Here is a 19,629-nt window from a genome sequence, read left to right as displayed (position 1 = left end):
TCACTGGCTGATCTGCCAGAGAGCCAGGAGGTGGGGGCTCCAGGGAGGGGCGAGGAGCCGGGGTAAGAGAGGCAGCTCTGGATGCTGGCTGGGCGCAGTGCTAGGAAACACAACAGGAAAAGGAAACACAGGATGCCCTTCTTGTCCTTGCTGGGAGCAGTGAAACAGGAAGGAAAGTAAGAAGCTAATATTTATGCTGAGACCCCTACCCCATGTCAGGCACCAGGCAAGGTGTGTTCTCGTGTGTGGACTCACTCGGTCCTCACACCGGCTCTGCAAGGTGGGCATGGCAGCCCTTGCAGGACTGCTCTGCTGGAGGGGAAGTGTTCTGTCACCGTCTGCGCCTCCTCCCTCTACTGGCCTGAGCCTCCTCTGTTGCTAGGCTGCCCTGGGGAAGGACTGGACTTCCTGCTGCTGCTTTGGTTTAGGACATGCCCATGGGGCCAGGTCTGGACTAGACGCAGCCTGCCCTTCCTTCAGCGCAGCCAATATCAACTGAGGGCCTACTGAGTGCAAGATATACAGCCTGATGCCTAATAATTCCATATAGCAGGGAGAAATGGAGCCCAGGTATCCTCCTTGCTTCAGTCCTGGCTGTTGAAAAGCTAACAGGCAGGTTAGGGAGGAAGCACACACAAATACAAAGAGAAAAAAAAGTAGAATGCAATAATGTGACCAGTGCCCAATGAGAGGACACCGATTCATGAGTTTATCCATTTGTTCAAGAATCATTAATGAGCTCTGTGTCTGTGCCAGGGTACTTTCCTGGACATTTGAGGAGAGACACTGATTTATTCATTGATTCTATGTTTGTGGAGTGCCTGTCATGTGCTAGGTACTATTCCAGGTGCTAGGAATAATAAGCAATGCATGAAACCAAGTTCCTGCCCTATGGAGCTTAACTCAGACACGGTACCTGCCCACAGAGCACTAATCCTGGTGTGGAACAGCCACATGATTGGAGTCCAAAAGAGGGAGGGATGCTAGGCGCTGGCTGGGTCCAGGGATGAGGGAGGATTCCAGCTGAGCTTTGAGCAAAGAGTAGGATTTGGAAAAGTAGAATGCAGGGATGAGGACAGCACAGGCAGGGGGACATTGTGAGCAAAAGGTCAGAGAACAGAAGAGATGTGGATTTATGACAGGTGGAAGCTGATGGCCAAGGTGGAGGGTTCATGTTCAGATGCAGACCAAGTTGAGAGAAGCCAAGTTAGGACCAGACTGTGGAGCCTCACAAATGCTAAAGCACCTCGAAAAGTATTTCCAGGGCTCCAGGCAGAGCCCATCCTGTATTCCCTTCTGCTGTGGAGGCAGTGGCCATGCAGAGTGTGAGGGGACGGGCCCCTGCTGGGGGCTGCTCACAATCCGTGTGTGGCTGAAGCCACTGGTCTTGGGTCCAGGTGGCTGGCCTTGGTTCCCCCAAGCCCTCTTGCATAATCAGAGGAGTCACCCGGGAAGCCAGGACACAGAACGTGGAAGGACTGAAACCTTTCCTGGGGCAGGAGTGTTTTGGTATTCGAAACCCAGACTCAACCCGAATGAGAATCCGGATTTCTTGGGAGGCAATGTGAACAAGAGGTGGGGCATCAAAGCTGTGCATTTTCTACTGCGGGCGGCATCTGGGTGCACAGCCATCACCGTCCCTCCGGGCCTCTTGATATTCCGGGGACTTGGCGGGCACCTCCTTGCTGGGCTCCTGTCTTGTGTCCATGTCACAGTCAGGGAATATTAGAGTGAATGCCCTTTAATGACAGCCTACTGCAAACCCCTCTTTGCTTAGTGAGAAAGCCCCTTGAGGGGAGGTGAATTCCTGAAAGTTGGTGGAAAACTGGAGTACCTGCCTTCATAGGACCAGAATCCATGCTAGCTCTGCCCCTAGCAGGGTGACTTTGGACAGGGCCCTTCACCTCCAAGCCTCAGTTTCCTTATTTAGAATAACAAGATAGTAATGACTACCCCCCAGGGCCAGTGGGTTGATGAGGTGATAGGGTTTTGTAGATGCTCATGCACAAGTGCTGTAGATGTAAAGATTGTGGTGAGGAGTGGCCGGCTTGGGCCTGAGGCTATGATTTCTGACTCCTGGACTGGTACTTTGCCACAGGCCTTTCCAGCCCTCCTCAGCCCCAACCCCTGAGGACAGTCTGTGGCTGCCCCACTGGGAGATGCCCAGCGTTGGAATTGCTGAAGGAGGCCTCTCCAGGAAGCCTTCTCCACTGTGTGCCCTCCCATGGGGCTGGCCTGCTCCTACCCCACCCACCTCCCCTTCTCCAGGATAAGCCCGCTGCAACAGCTCCATCTCCCAGTGTCTCAGCCTCTCTGGCTGCTCAGCCTAGCCTGGTCCAGCTGGCTATGCTGGCATGGACCCTAGGCTGGTGGCCAGTTGTAAATAGCCCCTGCACCCACAGCCTTGGCAAGGTGCTCCTAGTGTGGGTGCAGAGGACACTTGAGAAGAGGCAGCTGTGCCTGCCATCCTGACCGTGCCAGGCCCAGAGCTGCCATGGAGGCACCCAGGAGCAGGCCCAAGGACACATGGGCCCTGTGAGCTGAGAAACCTGCCCTGGGCACAGGGTTCTGCAGGCCCAACGTGGCCGGTCAGGGCTGGCTGTAGGCTTGAGGCATCACTTAACTCATGACTGGAGATAGAGCATGGGAGGGTGGCGACCCAGAGAGCCTGTGAGGCTTGGGGCTGGAGGCAGAACAAAGTGGGCCTGTTTGCCTGCCTGATTGCTTCCTTTGAGCCCAACTCATTAGAGGGCAGCTGGGCAAATCCTCTGACTCCAGGGAGGGATGAAGGGAGGGAGAAGGCAGGGCCAAGAATGTCCTACCATAGGATCTGCAGCCCATCATAGATCACCGTAGCCCTCAGCCCCCCGCCCAGGGAGAAGCGTGTTTAGTGGAAGAGCACTGTGGTGGAGTCGGAAGGCTCCATTCAAACACCACCGGTGATACAGTGTAACTGTTCATGCGACTTTTTTCTCACGAGTAAAATGGAATTGATAATACCTACCTTGCAGGACCACGACAGGATTCAGTGAGGAAAACCCCCCTGAGAGTGTTTTGCCATTGTCAAGTGAGCCTGAGGGAGGCTGAGGGAGGATCAGGCTGTAGTCATGCCCCAGTTTACCCTGCTCCCTCTCTCTGTCCCCAGGCTGCCCCAGGCCCTGTGCAGACACACCAGGCCCTCAGCCGCAGCCCATGGACCTGCGGGTGGGCCAGCGGCCCCCAGTGGAGCCCCCACCAGAGCCCACATTGCTGGCCCTGCAGCGTCCCCAGCGCCTGCACCACCACCTCTTTCTAGCAGGCCTGCAGCAGCAGCGCTCGGTGGAGCCCATGAGGGTAAAGATGGAGCTCCCTGCATGTGGGGCCACCTTGAGCTTCGTCCCCAGCCTCCACGCCTTCAGCCTCCCTAGACAGCAGTCTCAGTCCTCAACTCCTTGTCCCTTTCTGGGCTGCCGGCCCTGCCCACAGCTCTCCATGGACACGCCGATGCCTGAGTTGCAGGTGGGACCCCAGGAACAAGAGCTGCGGCAGCTTCTCCACAAGGACAAGAGCAAGCGAAGTAAGGAGGTGGCCACCCCAGCCCGGCCCAGCCCAGCCCCACCAGCCGGGTGCCTGCGGCTGCCTGTGTGGCTTGTGAGGGGTGAGGTGGGAGGGGTACAGCCAGCTGGGCCTGAGCCGAGGCTTTCCCTCTGCTGGCCTGGGCTCTGCCTGTGAATGGTGGGGGATGTGGGGGTGGGGGATGTGGGGGTTGTGGGGGTGGGGGATGTGGGGAGGGGGTGATGTCTGGAGGCTCTAGGGAGGGGTAGGGCCTCGGGCTTGGCTCTTGCCTGGGGAGTCCCTGGGACGCCTCCTACTGAGGATGGGGACAGGGCAGTGGCCAGGGAGTGCCACGAGGCCGCCTGTCCCCCCACCTCCAGCCCCCTCATGACTCTGCCCCTACAGGTGCTGTAGCCAGCAGCGTGGTCAAGCAGAAGCTGGCGGAGGTGATTCTGAAAAAACAGCAGGCGGCCCTAGAAAGAACAGTCCATCCCAACAGCCCTGGCATTCCCTACAGGTAACACCCTCCTCACCTGCCCTCGTGTCCCCACATGCACCCTCCGCCCCCGCCCCCGTGTTAGCCATGAGCACACACACACTTGCCTCCTTCCTCCCCAGCCGCCACAACCAGTCCTTACCCTTCCTCTAAACATAATGCCCCCAAGCCCCTCTCTCAACTGATACCTGCCCTCTTCTGTCTTTAAATTCTCTCCCCACCCCACCCGAGCCCTTCACACACACACACACACACACACACACACACACACACACCCACACCCTACTGGCTTTTTTCTTGCACATGAGCCCCTTCTCTCTTTATATTTTCCCTGAGCGCAAAAATGTCCTGGTTCCCAGAGCAGGTTCCTAGTGCAGGTGACAGAGCCCCCAGTGGGCTCTTCACCCACGCATCAAGCACCTGGCTTCTATGCCTAGGTCAGAGCTCTGCACTGTAGCTGCTGGAGTGGACAGGTGGCCCACTGCTGCCACCTGGAGATGGTCCCCATTCCTACCAGCCCCACATTGCCCAGCCCTGCCCGCTGCAGCCTCCCCCACAGGTCCCAGGGCCCGTGCTCAGGGCAGTGCCCGTGCAGTGTCCTCACACCTCTGAAGCAGCCTTGGCACTCACTCTGTAGAACCCTGGAGCCCCTGGAGACGGAAGGAGCCACCCGCTCCATGCTCAGCAGCTTTTTGCCTCCTGTTCCCAGCCTGCCCAGTGACCCCCCAGAGCACTTCCCTCTGCGCAAGACAGGTGAGCTGAACAAACAGGCGGACCTTTCGGCAAAGGAAGAGGGAAGGGCCTCGGACGTGGGGGAGGAGTGTGCAGGGGTGGCCGGGCTGGGCTGGGCCAGGGGTTCGTCGGTAGGCTAGGATCTTCTTTCTGGTTCTGCCTTCTCTTTCCTTGACCGATAGAGATGACAGGGACTGAGGGATTAAAGGGTGGAAAAAAGAAGGGTGGTGGGGGCCTGAGTGACGCTGGTGCTCCCTGCAGTCTCTGAGCCCAACCTGAAGCTGCGCTATAAGCCCAAGAAGTCCCTGGAGCGGAGGAAGAATCCACTGCTCCGAAAGGAGAGTGCGCCCCCCAGCCTCCGGCGGCGGCCCGCAGAGACCCTCGGAGGTGAGGGCCGGCTGAGCCAGTGCGGTTGCCATCCTCAAACCTGGCTGGTCTTGTCCCTTTGGGTCAGGCCCCACCTAGACAGGGGTCCCCTCCTTAGGACGGCCATGCGTGGTTGTATGGGGGTGTCCCACACACTTGCCGAAGTGGGGGAGTTGGGGCTGAAACACTGCCCCTGCTCTGTTAGCTAAGGTGACATCTCCCAGAAAAGGGGGCACCCTTCAAAAAATTATGCAAAGGTGCTGTAGGCCAAAGGTGGCCTGTCTTCTTCCTGCTCTGATGGGAAGAAAGCAGGAGGCCGGGCGCGGTGGCTCACGCCTATAATCCCAGCACTTTGGGAGGCTGAGGCAGGTCGATCACCTGAGGTTAGGAGTTTGAGACCAGCCTGGCCAATATGGTGAAACCCTGTCTCTACTAAAAATACAAAAATTAGCCAGGCATGGTGGTGCATGCCCGTAGTCCCAGCTACTTGGGAGGCCGAGCCAGGAGAATCGCTTGAACCCAGGAGGTGGAGGTTGCAGTGAGCCGGGATTGTGCCATTGCACTCCAGCCTGGGCAACAGAGCAAGACTCTGTCTCAAAAAAAAAGAAAAAAGAAAGAAAGCAGGAAGCAAAGGTGCCCGTTAAGGAAGGGGATGCCCCTGGGTCTCCTGCACCAGGCGGCCTGGCTGTACCCTCCTGCCCACCCTGGCCTCTGACTGCACTTCCCTCTCTCCCCAACCCTCAGACTCCTCCCCAAGTAGTAGCAGCACGCCCGCGTCAGGGTGCAGCTCCCCGAATGACAGCGAGCACGGCCCCAATCCCATCCTGGGCTCGGAGGTAAGGCCTTGCCGAGACTGGGCTCTCCTGGGGCAGTTCTGAGGCTCAGCCTTCTTCCAGCAAGCGGCCTTACCTGAGCTGGGGCTACAGGGTCTGGGTAGCCCCTACGAGAGCCTCCTGGGTGTTCTGGGGAAGGCGCCCTGGGGTAGAGGTCTGGGACCGGTGACCCTCGCCCTGCTCCCTATGGCAGGCGCTCTTGGGCCAGCGGCTGCGGCTGCAGGAGACTTCTGTGGCCCCGTTCGCCTTGCCGACAGTGTCCTTGCTGCCCGCAATCACGCTGGGGCTGCCCGCCCCTGCCAGGGTGAGTGGCTGGGGTGCCCACCCCTACTCCAAGCGCCCCCAGCTTCTTTCACTCCCTTCTCCTGCTGCCTCACCCCATCACCTTCATTGTTCTCTGCTGGAATCTTCTTCCCCGTGACTTCTTCCGCCTCTCCCCCAGGCTGACGGTGACCGCAGGACCCATCCGACTCTGGGCCCTCGGGGGCCAATCCTGGGGAGCCCCCACACTCCCCTCTTCCTGCCCCATGGCCTGGAGCCCGAGGCTGGGGGCGCCTTGCCCTCTCGCCTGCAGCCCATTCTCCTCCTGGACCCCTCAGGCTCTCATGCCCCGCTGCTGACTGGTGAGTCTGCTGCTTCTCCAGGGAAGGGGCTGGGTCCCTGCACCCTGCTAAGGGCCAAGCTTGGGATGGACCCATCCTTCCTCCCCATCTCTGTCCCCCTGTCCTGCGCATTGCCCTGCTGCACCCTGGCCCCCCACCCTATACCCTCGCTTCCTTCCATTGCTCCCTGTGGTTCCCTCCTTATTCCACCCCCCGATTCTTTCCAGTGCCCGGGCTTGGGCCCTTGCCCTTCCACTTTGCCCAGTCCTTAATGACCACCGAGCGGCTCTCTGGGTCAGGCCTCCACTGGCCACTGAGCCGGACTCGCTCAGAGCCCCTGCCCCCCAGTGCCACCGCTCCCCCACCGCCGGGCCCCATGCAGCCCCGCCTGGAGCAGCTCAAAACTCACGTCCAGGTGATCAAGGTGAGAGGAATTGGGTAGTGGAGGTATTGAGGGAGTGCTTAACTGGGGCCTTAGGGGCCAAAAGAAGAGGGGTACTTAGAAAGGGCAGGGACCTGGAGGGCAAAAGAGGGGGATGTGGCTTCTTGGGGCCCAGAGCTGCATGGCAGCTGGAGTCCTAGCAAGATGACTGGCTGCCTGGCCCAGCCACCACCTCCTACCCCATGCCCCTCGCTCCAACATGGCTTCTCAGGAAGGTGTCTCCCCTCCCCAGAGGTCAGCCAAGCCGAGTGAGAAGCCCCGGCTGCGGCAGATACCCTCGGCTGAAGACCTGGAGACAGATGGCGGGGGACCGGGCCAGGTGGTGGACGATGGCCTGGAGCACAGGGAGCTGAGCCATGGGCAGCCTGAGGCCAGGGGCCCCACTCCTCTCCAGCAGCACCCTCAGGTATGGCAGTCCCCACCTGCCCCTCAGAAAGTGTCCTCAGAAGACTCTGGGGCCTGGCATAAGATGGGGAAGGGAGCGAGATACGACATCAGTGCAAGAGGCAGCTCTAGGACCCATGGTTGCCCTATAAGATCCTGGGTGCTGGATCCACACTAAGGTGTAGGCACCCACACACATGCACACACACAGCCACACACACACATACATACAACAGTTTGCCAGTCTCAGGTGAAGCATGTCCCTCTTCCAGGAGGGAGTCTGTCCTTTCCTGGAGCCACACATACTCCTGCCCTGGTATGTCTCCCCTCTATCCAGAAAGGTGGCTGGGGCCAGAGGCGGGATGGAGCCAGGCTCCAGCACGTCCAGCAGAATGCTCTCACTGTGGGAATCAAGACCCCGTGCATTAGCTTGCCGGAGCTGTTGGGATACAGGCTGGGTGCCTTAAACAGCGGGCATTTACCGTCTCACAGTTCTGGAGGCTGGAAGTCAAAATCAAGGTGTTGGTGGAGTAGGTTCCTTCTGGGGGCTGTGAGTGTGAGGGCGGGGGCTGTTCCAGGTCTCTCTCCTTGGCTTGTGGATGGTCATCTTTCTCCTGTGGCTTCACGTGGTTTCCCTCTGTGAATGTCTGTTCAGATTTCCTCTTCCTGTAAGGACAATAGTGATACTGGGTTAAGGCCCACCCTAACGACCTCATTTGAATTTGATTACTTCTGTTTGTAAAGACCCCATCTCTGAATAAGGTCATGTTTAGAGGTACTGGGGGTTGGGACTTCAACATATAAATTTGAGGGTGGGGAACATAATTCACTCCGTAGCACATGATGACAGGCCACATACATGTTCTTGAACAATTACACAGTCCAGGACAGGAGGACATCCTGGTCAGTGCAAGATCCAGCGCCCCTCCGCTGGTTCCTGGCTTTGGAGCCCCAAGGGCCCAGGGAGCTGGTGGAATGGGTGGTCAGTCTGGGGTGCAAGCCTGTCAGGGGGCTGCAGGGGACAGGGGGCTTAGAGAGTCAAAGGCCAGAGCCCCACTGGACAGCAGGTCTAGGTTTATCCTGGAATCTCTCTAGGAAAGGGGCCTGCTTGGCAGTATCCAAGACCTCAGGCCGAAGTAGAGGGAGCAGGACCCTGAGACGCTGGAGACCAAGGCCCCGTCTTTCCCCTAGGTGTTGCTCTGGGAACAGCAGCGACTGGCTGGGCGGCTCCCCCGGGGCAGCACCGGGGACACTGTGCTGCTTCCTCTGGCCCAGGGTGGGCACCGGCCTCTGTCCCGGGCTCAGTCTTCCCCAGCCGCACCTGCCTCACTGTCAGCCCCAGAGCCCGCCAGCCAGGCCCGAGTCCTCTCCAGCTCAGAGACCCCTGCCAGGACCCTGCCCTTCACCACAGGTGAGACTGGGAGGAGGGTGGCGGGTGGAGGGAGGGGCTCGGCTGCACGAGTCCATGTGGGTGTCGTGGTGTCACTTGGGACGTTTTTAGAGGCCACAGAGCGCTTAGCCTTGTTAGGCCCACGTAGTACCCATGGAGCACGTGGAACAGCTGGTTATTGCATTTGGCCGGTGAGGACCAAGGCTCACGAAATCTAAGGTGACAAGTCTGTGGTCAAATAGCAAGTGGTAGTCAAGCCAGGGTAAGAATTTCCAGTCTCCTGCCAATGCACTCAGCCCTTTTATAAAATGATACTTATTACTGTTGCTCTGCTTGTAAAAAGAGCTCAGAAGTATTTTAGACATTTTGAAGAGCACAGAAAAACCTAAGAAGAAAAGAAAAATCACCAACCAGTATCCCACCACCCAGAAGTAACCCCTCTGAAATTCTGCTGTATTTCAGTCCAGGCTTTGTTCTGGCCATATGTACATGTACAGATGCCATGAACACATGCACTACGTTTTGTATCCTTAGTTAACATATTATGAATCCTTCTTGGCATAATTAGTCTTTAAAACTGAGAGTCTCATAGTATTTCATTATTGTGTTTCATTTTTACTGAGGGATTCCTTATCAGTTAGACATTTAGATTATAGCTTATTTGAATTTCCTTATGCATAAATCTTTCCTCATGCTTGGGATTAATTCCCAAGGTTCACTCTAAAGGAGTAGCATTCCCGGGTCACATGGTGTGAGCATTTTGAGAGTCATTGGTGTCCTAGACGCACAGAAATTGACCCTCCCACCCGCGATGAGCAGGACCCTCCTCTGAAGACTTCCCACGGGTCAGACTGAAATAGTCACTTCTCCAAAGCTGGATTTGTCTATCACATGGTCCAGTGTCATCGTGGGCTTCTTAGCTCCCGGTTTGGGGGTTTCCTAGGAATTCTTTTCCCTCCCGCTGCCCCTTGGTAGCCTCTCTGGGTTCATGACACGCGTGGTGAGATGCTGTACGTTAGGCCTGATGCTTTGCTCTGAGCACTTAAGGGCCGGGTGCTGGGCCCTCGAGTGCTGGGCCACCCAGCAGTTGTGTCCGCATGTGGGAAGGCTGTGGCACTGTGGCAGCCTTGTTGGCTGGAGCTGTGTTGGTGTGTTGGCTGCTGCCACCTGGGGAAGTGTCTGGGCGTGTGTGGACAGGTGTGAGGGGCTGGGGCTGGGGCTGGGGCTGGGGCAGGGGGCAGGATGAAATGCAGGCCTGTGTGTGTGTGTGTGTGTGTGTGTGTGTGTGTGAGGGGTGTGTGCCCGCCTGGCTCCAGGTGGGTGCCTGCTGTGGCGGTACTGGCGTGTTCTCTGCAGCCAAGGCCGTGGGGCATGAGGACTCCCTGGGTCCCCTCTCTGACCCTCGCTCCCGCAGGGCTGATCTATGACTCGGTCATGCTGAAGCACCAGTGCTCCTGCGGTGACAACAGCAGGCACCCGGAGCACGCCGGCCGCATCCAGAGCATCTGGTCCCGGCTGCAGGAGCGGGGGCTCCGGAGCCAGTGTGAGGTGAGGAGGTGCGGGTGGGGCCCGAGGAATGGGTGGAGGGAGGAGTCATGGGAGGGGAGGGGTGGGGGGCCTTGGGGCCCATGAGAGATGAGGGGCACATTGGGTGGTGGTGATGGGAGGGAAGGGGCGAGCATGGGCTCAGAGCTCTGTGGTCCCCTTTTCAGTGTCTCCGAGGCCGGAAGGCCTCCTTGGAAGAGCTGCAGTCGGTCCACTCTGAGCGGCACGTGCTCCTCTACGGCACCAACCCGCTCAGCCGCCTCAAACTGGACAATGGGAAGCTGGCAGGTAAGGGCCTAGTGGCCCTGTCTCCCCATGCCCGCTCACCTCACCCAGCTCCCATGCACTCCTGTCTTGGCTCTGCCCGCCCAGCCAGCCTCCTCCTGCACCCTGGATGTCCCAACTCCATCTTGCTGCCGAGCCCCTCCGCAGCCCACTCCACCTCTCCCTTCCACGTTTCTCTCCCCCAATACTCACCCAGCCCTGCTGTCTGGGCTCCCTGCTCCCTGTTGGGCCGAAGGCTGGGAGTATTCACGCTGATGTGGGCTGGGCCTCTCTCCGCAGGGCTCCTGGCACAGCGGATGTTTGTGATGCTGCCCTGTGGTGGGGTTGGGGTAAGTGTGCCCAGGGGTCGCAGGGGGGCGTTGCCAGGGCTCTCAGCTCTCCTCCCTGTGGTTCTCCCAGGCCCAGCCCCTGCAGAACCTCTGCTTGTTGTGGTTCTGCCAGACAGGGTGGGCCAGGGACTTCCTGAGGTGCCCCCTGCGGCAGGAAGCTCCTTTTGGACAGGCGTGTCTCGGACCCACAGTGTCCCCGACCCACAGTGTCCCCCGAATGTGGAGCCCAGCCTAAGCCTCGCCCCTAGAAGGTGTCTGGTAGATGTTGAGTGAGGTTTCAGGAGCAGGGCCAAGGCTGGGGCTTAGGATCATCTCTCCCTTCAAAGACCCCCGTGATTGGGCATTGGCCGCCAGGCTGCTCTGTCTGCTCTGAAGTGGCAAGTTGGGGTACCTCTGCCTGGTCCCCAGACCTTGGGCTGCCTGATGTGACATCACGGTGGTGCTTCCAGTGTCCTTGGCGATCCCAGCACTCCCTACGCCGGGACACAGCCCCAAACTCCGCTCGCGAGCTTTGCTTCCTCAGTCCTCACCCCTTTGTGAAGGGAGCTTCCCGCTCCCTCCGGCTCAGCTCTCCTCGCCTAACACTATCCCTGCAGTAGTTTCTCAAGCAAGGTGTGTAGAGGCAGGGGATGGAGGCCTCATTCCGGAGGGAAAGTGGGAGCTGTAGCTGGTGGGGGACTTTGGGAGCCAGTCAGTGCCCTATTCACAACTTCCCATTTCTTGCCACTTTCTGGTTTTTCCAACTGTTGTTGCTTCTGTTTTCTCCTCCCTCCTCTCCCTCTCTTTCTCTCTCTCTCTCTCTCTTTCTCCAGCCTCTTGCGACTCTCTCTGCCTTCCTCGCCTCTCTCGGTCTGCCTCGCCCTCCCCATCTCCCCATCATGCCCCCCGGCCCCTCCCTAGCCTTGAGGCCCAGGGACTGGGTTTGGGGGGCCCCCCAGCCTGGGCTAGGGGCCCTGAGTGGAAGACAGTGGTGCAGACGGCCCCTCCAGCTCCGACCGTCCCGCAGGGCCTGAGCAGAGTCAGCTGGGGCTTAAAACCCCCTCCCGGCCCAAACCCCAAGTCCCGCCCAGGTAACGCCATGCCCCCTCCCCTGACCGGGGAGGCAGGCGTGATGCTGCCAGCAGAGTGCTGGCCAGATGATGGGCTGGTGCTGGGACTTAAGCTGGGAAAAAGTCATGCTGGGATTGGGGGACACAGGAGGCCTTGCCTTTGGGCGGTGGGGCACTGGGGAGGCAGCACTGTCTGCCCAGCTCCCTGCCCCTGGGGTCCTGGCCGTGGGGTGGGGACCACCCCCTTGGGCCCTGGCTCCTGTGTGAAGCCTTGGATGATGCGGGCCCTGACTCTGGCTCCTGCAGGTGGACACTGACACCATCTGGAATGAGCTGCATTCCTCCAATGCAGCCCGCTGGGCCGCTGGCAGTGTCACTGACCTCGCCTTCAAAGTGGCTTCTCGTGAGCTAAAGGTAGGAGGTTTGGGTTGAAGGTGGACACACCACAAAGGAGGCAGCAGAGTGGGGCAGTGGGGAATCCAGGCCCAGAACCCCAGGCATCGCATTCCTCTTAGAGATTGCCGCAGGGTTTTGGGGGGGAAATTGAGGGCTCTGGGGACCAGGTTGAGATTTGAACTCTTGGGGTATGTTCATGCAGCTGTGGGTCAGAGCTGTCTGTTGATTGACAAGCATTCTTTCTTTTCCCAGAATGGTTTCGCTGTGGTGCGGCCCCCAGGACACCATGCAGATCATTCAACAGCCATGTAAGGCTAGAGGAAGACCTGGGTGGGATGAGGTCGGGGGCAAGCCCCCAGGAACTTCCTTTAGGGACATTCTCTCTTCTTCCCTGAGCTTTCTCAGGCTGGGCCAACCCAGGGGCCTGGGGAGGTGAGGGCATGTGGAGAGAATGGGCTGGCAGGACCTGTCTCTCCTTCCAGGGGCTTCTGCTTCTTCAACTCAGTGGCCATCGCCTGCCGGCAGCTGCAACAGCAGAGCAAGGCCAGCAAGATCCTCATTGTAGACTGGGTAGGTGCCTGTTCGTAGCACCCTCCGATTCGAGAGCCCTGGGGGAAAAGCCCTGATCCTGATGTTAGAGATGTGGCTTCATGTCTTAGTTCTGCAGTAGCCTCTCTGAGCCTCAGTTTCTCCTTGTGTAAAATTTGGGTGAAGATAACACCCACATCACAGTTGGGAGGCCTAGAGGGGATGGCGTGTGGGAACGCATTCAGCCATCGCAAACCCCCGCAATGGGTAGGAGCTGTCATTTGAGTGTTGTCTTTTGACCTCTATTGGCTTCTTTTGGCAGATCTAGTAATTTCTGCATTTCCTGTACAGGTAGTGATGATAATAATAATAGCAGATAACATCAGTACACCACTAATCACATCCAGACACTGATGGTTTTACACATGATGGATTGATTTAATCCTGACTATAACCCACTTTACAGATGAAAGTGAGCACAGAGATTAAGTAACTCACACAGTCATTCGTAAGTCGTGAGATGGATTTGAACCCAGGCCGGTTAGCTCTAGAGTGCTTGCGTTTAACTGCTAAGCTATGTCCCTTCTGCACTGGCAGCTGTGAAAGAGACATTTCTAAGCAGAAGTTGAGAGCGGTGGAGGACCTTTGCACACTTGAGTCCCCGCACGGTCCTGTGAGTCGAGTGTAGGGCCCAGCTCTCCCTAAGAGGGATGGGGCTGGGCCTCGTGTACCTGCCCCTCTGTAACCGAGCTTGGTTTCTGATCTCCTCATAACTTCATGACTTTATGCAAGACAGAGTGGTTCCTGATGTGTGTAACCCTGAACCCTTCCCTCTCCTTGCCACTAACCCCATGTCCACAGTTACTCTCTCAGGTGGGCTGGCCTGAGATTGGGACACCTCCTCTCCTTCAGGATCTCATGTTACAGCCAGCCCTGTCCAGCACAGAGAGGCCGAGGTTCAGAGCCGGGCAGTGGATTACGTGGGGCCACTCGACCATGCGGCTTTAGGAACCCCAGGTTCCTGATCACAGTCTAGGGTCCTGACCTCAGAATGGCCACTGACCTTGAAATCCTTCTAACCTGTCCTGGCCCCCATCTCTCTGCCTTCCCTAATCACTGCCCATCTCCCTACACAGGACGTGCACCATGGCAACGGCACCCAGCAAACCTTCTACCAAGACCCCAGTGTGCTCTACATCTCCCTGCATCGCCATGACGACGGCAACTTCTTCCCGGGGAGTGGGGCTGTGGATGAGGTAACCGCATGTCAGGGCCACATCCTCCAGTCTCGCTGACTGTCCTCCTGGCACTTACTCCGCCTCTGTCATGACGAGCTGTGTGATCCTGGGCAGACTGCTGAGCCTCTCTGATCCTAAACTTCCCCACCTGGAAATGAGGAGGCTGGATGAGCTGGGCTGGCAGCTCTAAGAAGCTGGTGTTCCCCTTCTGGGATTCTGCTGTCCTCATGTCTCTCTTGCCTCCTGTTTTCCAGGTAGGGGCTGGCAGCGGTGAGGGCTTCAATGTCAATGTGGCCTGGGCTGGAGGTCTGGACCCCCCCATGGGGGATCCTGAGTACCTGGCTGCTTTCAGGTACGTGCTCTGGGGGCCCAGAGGGGCGAGGCCACCCTCTCCTGTCCCTTCTCCCAAGAGCACCAGGGTGGAGGTGATCAGTTGGATTGTCAGCCTGTCCCCACCAGTTCCTAGACATTGTAGGTGAACGCCAGTGAGAATAGGACACAGAGAGAAGAATGCAAAAGTCAAAGGGTGCTTTGCAAAGGCATACATTACCAAGAGCCAATGTCAAATTGATTGCTGGCAGATGGGCGGTGGAGTGAGCAGAGCTGGCACATTCAGTCAGAGAAGGCTGCCTGCAAGAGGTGGGCTTTGAGCAGAAGAGCAGAAATTTAAATTGTGGAGAAAGAGAGAAAGCAGATAATGTCCATATTGGGGGAGTAACTTAAAGCCATTCTGGAAGAGGGGCTTTGGGATTTGTTCAGGAGCCCTTATATATTTCACACTGGGGTCCCTGCACTCCATTTGGGAAAAGAGAATTCTGGAAATGGATCTTCAAACATTTTTCTGGAGTTATCTCCATGACAGCTAATTCTACGAGAGCCCTGGGCTGGAGTTCCTGGAGTCTTCTCAGAGCCCAGGGCTATGAAGAACACCCAAGCAGGCCCCAGAGTTGGATCAGGGATAGAGGAAGGCAGCTGGGGGGGCCTGGAAGAGGGAGAGGATGAGAGAATGTAGCCAGGTGGCGCAGGACCTCAGAGGACCTAGTTGTCCCCTACTCAGCTCTCAAGTAGTGAGTAGCTGGGTGTGGTCAACTCAGTCCAAAGGACCGAGCACTTCTAGTCCCTGAAGCTTCGTGACCAGAGTCCAACTCCGCAAGGCCGTGAGATTACCCTTTCCCTGTCGCTCCGGCCACTGCACCCCACAGATGCCTGCATGCACACACACACGGTCACACACACTCCTCTTTCATTCCCTCTGGTGCCCCATCCTTGGCTCCTTTCTGCCTCTTGCTAGTTAAGTCCCCTAGGGGGCTGAGTCCTCAGGCTGTGTGTGCCAGGGACATAGGTGGCCAGCCAAGGTCAAGGAGGTCAGAGAAATCTGCCAGTTGTGCTGGGGCATTGGGAGCCTTGGAGTCCTAAGAACAGGGTGTCCCACCGCAAAGTCGGCAGGACCGCCCCTGGCAACCCTGCACAGTACGATGATCGCCACTTCTTGTGACCTCACAGGATAGTCGTGATGCCCATCGCCCGAGAGTTCTCTCCAGACCTAGTCCTGGTGTCTGCTGGATTTGATGCTGCTGAGGGTCACCCGGCCCCACTGGGTGGCTACCATGTTTCTGCCAAATGTAAGGGAGCCTCAGCTGAGGGGGAGGTATAGGGACAGAGAGCCAGGCAGTGCGGGGAGTGGGGAGGCACTCCCAAGTCAGAAAGGGAAGGTGGCAGTGGCCAGCCCAGGGCTTTCAGCCTGAGGACTGGAGGAGTATGGCAGCTGGCCCTGAACTTCCCCGGGACCTCCTAGCCGAGCACAGCCCAGGCCTTTTCTCAGAACCAGGCCGGTTCACCACGGAGGGCTTGACCGGGTCATACCCATGGGGACTTACGTCCAGTAGGCAGGAAGCTCAGCTGTGGGACTCCCCACCACAGCTGGGTTGATTCCAGGTGGGCTGGCAGCTGCTCCAGAGGAAGGGGAGAGAGGAGCAGCACTCCCAGAATAGAGGGTGCCCACTCAGCCCACTGGGCCGCAGGGCCCAGAAACAGAAAGAGGAGAGGGTGCAGCTCAGTGAAAAAGACACAGGCTAGAGTCAATGACCCAAGTTCAAGTCCTACCTTGCTGCCACTTACTAGCCGTGGGGCCTTTCCCAAGGCCCTTAACCTCCCTGAGCCTTGAGTGAAGCATACTAGTAGGTTTTGCACGACACTCAATGTGAAAGCACTTTGGAAATAGTGATTGATACATGTGAGTCATTCTTTATTAGGGAGGAAGCAAGCAGGGAAGCCACAGGGGTAGAGAACAGGGTCACCTCTCCACTCCCGCCCCTCCCATTTCTCCCCTCCCAACCTCTAGGTTTTGGGTACATGACGCAGCAACTGATGAACCTGGCAGGAGGCGCAGTGGTGCTGGCCTTGGAGGGTGGCCATGACCTCACAGCCATCTGTGACGCCTCTGAGGCCTGTGTGGCTGCTCTTCTGGGTAACAAGGTGAGCCGTCTCCCTCCCCCATCCGTGCTTCTGTCAGGCAGGTAAGCCCGGCTCTCTCAGGACTATCCAAAGAGCAGGCAGATGGGATGGGACAGGGTGGGAGTGGCCAAGCCCGAAAGGAGGTAGGCGAAGCGGAAGCCTCTGTTCCAAGTTAGGTCCAGGCAGCATCTCCTGGCCTAGGTAGAGTGCTTGTGGCTAGAAGGCCAGGGCCCCTGGGGTGGGACTGAGCTGGGCCTGTGGGTCCCTGAGAGACTGGTGGCTGATGGACTGTTTTCTGTAGGTGGATCCCCTTTCAGAAGAAGGCTGGAAACAGAAACCCAACCTCAATGCCATCCGCTCTCTGGAGGCTGTGATCCGGGTGCACAGTAAGTGTGGAGATGGGACACTTGCTGAGCTCAGACTGAAGGATCTTGGTGGTACCCTGCCCCCCCGTGGCCAGAGTCCTAGGGCTTCCGGTGCCAGCCAGGTGACCTGCTGTTGGTCTAGAGTAAGATTCCTGTGAGTGACCCAGGCAGGAGTGGTGAGCACCCCCCAGCGAGGGGGTATCCTCTGAGCCCTCCCGATGGAGCCAGCAGGGCCCACCAGACAGTGGCCCCTCAAGGTAGGGACTGGCCTCCATCTCTAGCTACAGCCCTAGACCAGGGCCAGGTCAACAGCAACACTCAGGCCTTGTTTGCCAAAAGGCCTAGTTCCCACCCCTCCCCTCAGTCCTGGCCACGGGGGTCTCAGGAGCTCTGCTGGCTTGGGGGCAGGGTCTTGGGATAACCCCCACACTTGTAAAGTACTTTAAATTTTCAACTTTAACTCAACATCTATTGAGCATCTTATGTCAAAACCCATAATCTATACGAGGGATAAAAATGAGTAAAATAGATTCCCATATCAAGGGCTGGGTAGGGGGGCCGTGATGTCTTTACATAATGGTAAAGACATGGCTGATTCCTCTTATGGTGGGTGCCCTCACACTGAGCCAGGTTCCAGAACATGGTTCCTCACAGCAGCAGGCAAGAGGAGCATTCTCCTGGCCTGGGCACCCATGCAGAGCGGCCGTGGTGATGGTCAGCTCTCCCACGTTGTGTTCGTCCCACCTCCCAGGCCCTCCTTTCCTGAGTGCTGGGCTGAGCACTGGCGGGGGCTGTGTTTAAGTGGGAGGCCCGAGCGTGGGGCTCTGGGAGGTCACTGTGACACGGACCCTGTCTGCAGGCAAGCAGGCTCTCCTGAGGCTCTCAGGAGCCCCGCACCTGTGGGGAATGAGTCAAAGGTGGCCTTGCAGCCACAGGGGATGAGAGAAAGGCTGGGCACCTGCTAGGACTCCCTCACAGCCATGTTGAATCCGCTCTGCTTACCCTGTCAGGCTGTGTGGGAGGGGGAGCGAAGTGAGGAGACGGGCAGGTGGGAGAGCTGACCCTAAGTGGAGGACAGGCCCGCTACTCCGGGGCCCTGGGCCTGAGACACCAACCTCAATATCTGGTCTAGGACGCGGTGTGGAGGGGCTTGCTTTCTCCAATCCTTTCTGACCTGGCATCTTACCCCAGGTAAATACTGGGGCTGCATGCAGCGCCTGGCCTCCTGTCCAGACTCCTGGGTGCCTAGAGTGCCAGGGGCTGACAAAGAAGAAGTGGAGGCAGTGACCGCACTGGCATCCCTCTCTGTGGGCATCTTGGCTGAAGATAGGTAATGCCAGACCCCTGGCCCTGGGCCCACAGCCTCTCCACCGCTTCATTCCTCCCTGCTTGAAGACCCCGGGTCCGCTATGCAGCCACCCCAATCCTCCCAGGCTTCCTGACCGGGGTTGAGAGGAAGCTCAGCTAAGGCCCTTGCTGCAGCCCTGGCGCTCCAGCATCCCCCCCCTTGTCCCTCCCCACAGGCCCTCGGAGCAGCTGGTGGAGGAGGAAGAACCTATGAATCTCTAAGGCTCTGGAACCATCTGCCCGCCCACCATGCCCTTGGGACCTGGTTCTCTTCTAACCCCTGGCGATCGCCCCCATTCCTGGGTCTTTATCGAGATCCTGTGGGCAGGTAGTTGGAACCAGGGAACAGCCTGCCTGCCTTGACAGTCATCCCAGGGAGCCTGAGAAAATCTCTGGGTCTAGAATGGGGACTGGAGAGGACCCTGGGAGGAGACGGGCTGGGCGGCAACCCCCACGGGGCTCTCGAGAACAGATTCTCCCCTCTGGTGTGGGCCCTGGCTGTGGCCCCCATTCCTCAGGACTGCACAGAGGAGGACTGGCTCCGGCTCCGTCGGGCTCACCCTTAACCACTATTCCTGGCTCTGCAAACCCCAGACTTTGCACACAGCCCCAGGCTCCACACAGAAATGTGAACTTGGCCTCAGACAGGCTGGCCCTTCCTAGGCTCTAGGGGCTGGGGGGGAGTGGGGAGCCAAGAGGTCCTATATTCCTGAGTGCAGGGGGAGTCCCTCTCACCTGCTTCCTCAGATGACTCTGGAAGCTTCCCCCTACCACCGGGCACTGAGACGAAGCTCCCTGACAGCCGAGATTGGCAGCCCTCCATCTGGTCTGTGCCCTCGCCAGAGGCCCCCCTACATCCACCTCCTGGCGATGCCCTGGTGGAGCAGATGGGTGCTCTGGGAGTCCTGTGCTTCCTGATCCAATGGTGCCAAACCCTTCATCTCCCCCAGAAGCACAGCATACCCCTGGGACCCCTTGGCCGCTGCCCACTCGGGGAGCCTTCTCTGTTTCTGGGGCCTCCCCGACCACAGCTCTGATTCCCACCCCACATAGGAATAGCCTGGCTGAGGGGGAAGGGGTGGGAGAGAAGATACAGACATGGAGGAGGGGAGGCTGCTCTGGCGAAGTCTTCAAGGCTTTTGGAGATCCAGGCCTGGGGTCAAGAAGGAAAATGTGTGTGAGCGTGTGTGAGTGAAGGGCGTGTGTGAGCGTGTGAGTGAGGCGTGTGTGTGTGTGTCTTTCCTAGGACCCACCATACCCTGTGTATGTATGCATGTTTTTGTAAAAAGGAACAAAATGGAAAAAAATCTGAAC

The 19,629-nt window shown here is 58.1% G+C and overlaps 1 protein-coding gene across 3 annotated transcripts; it reads left to right on the top strand.

The window, feature by feature from the left end:
- The first annotated feature begins 2,839 nt into the window (after positions 1-2,839).
- On the top strand, positions 2,840-19,521 carry HDAC7 (histone deacetylase 7). Of its 3 annotated transcripts, XM_032144175.2 has the most exons (24): positions 2,845-3,333; positions 3,466-3,556; positions 3,940-4,051; positions 4,668-4,783; positions 5,024-5,149; positions 5,873-5,964; positions 6,155-6,265; positions 6,404-6,584; positions 6,791-6,987; positions 7,238-7,411; positions 8,581-8,800; positions 10,194-10,327; positions 10,492-10,612; positions 10,889-10,938; positions 12,294-12,401; positions 12,636-12,691; positions 12,866-12,953; positions 14,048-14,167; positions 14,404-14,501; positions 15,653-15,771; positions 16,491-16,624; positions 16,905-16,989; positions 18,160-18,298; positions 18,492-19,521. In XM_032144175.2, the coding sequence occupies exons 1-24, from the start codon at positions 3,193-3,195 to the stop codon at positions 18,535-18,537; spliced, it is 2,859 nt and encodes a 952-aa protein (XP_032000066.1). In that variant the 5' UTR covers positions 2,845-3,192; the 3' UTR covers positions 18,538-19,521. The 3 variants fall into 3 exon arrangements, 2 of the variants coding, with proteins under 2 accessions (XP_032000066.1, XP_032000068.1); XM_032144177.2 differs by lacking the exon at positions 6,155-6,265; XR_009211587.1 differs by lacking the exons at positions 15,653-15,771; positions 18,160-18,298; positions 18,492-19,521 and having other exon boundaries at positions 2,840-3,333.
- Positions 19,522-19,629: the final 108 nt, after the last annotated feature.

Source organism: Hylobates moloch, unplaced genomic scaffold (assembly GCF_009828535.3).
Source record: "Hylobates moloch isolate HMO894 unplaced genomic scaffold, HMol_V3 SCAFFOLD_22, whole genome shotgun sequence".
Taxonomy (NCBI): domain Eukaryota; kingdom Metazoa; phylum Chordata; class Mammalia; order Primates; family Hylobatidae; genus Hylobates; species Hylobates moloch.
The sequence above is the reverse complement of the archived record's forward strand: the minus strand, read 5'-3'. Positions and strand labels throughout refer to the sequence as shown.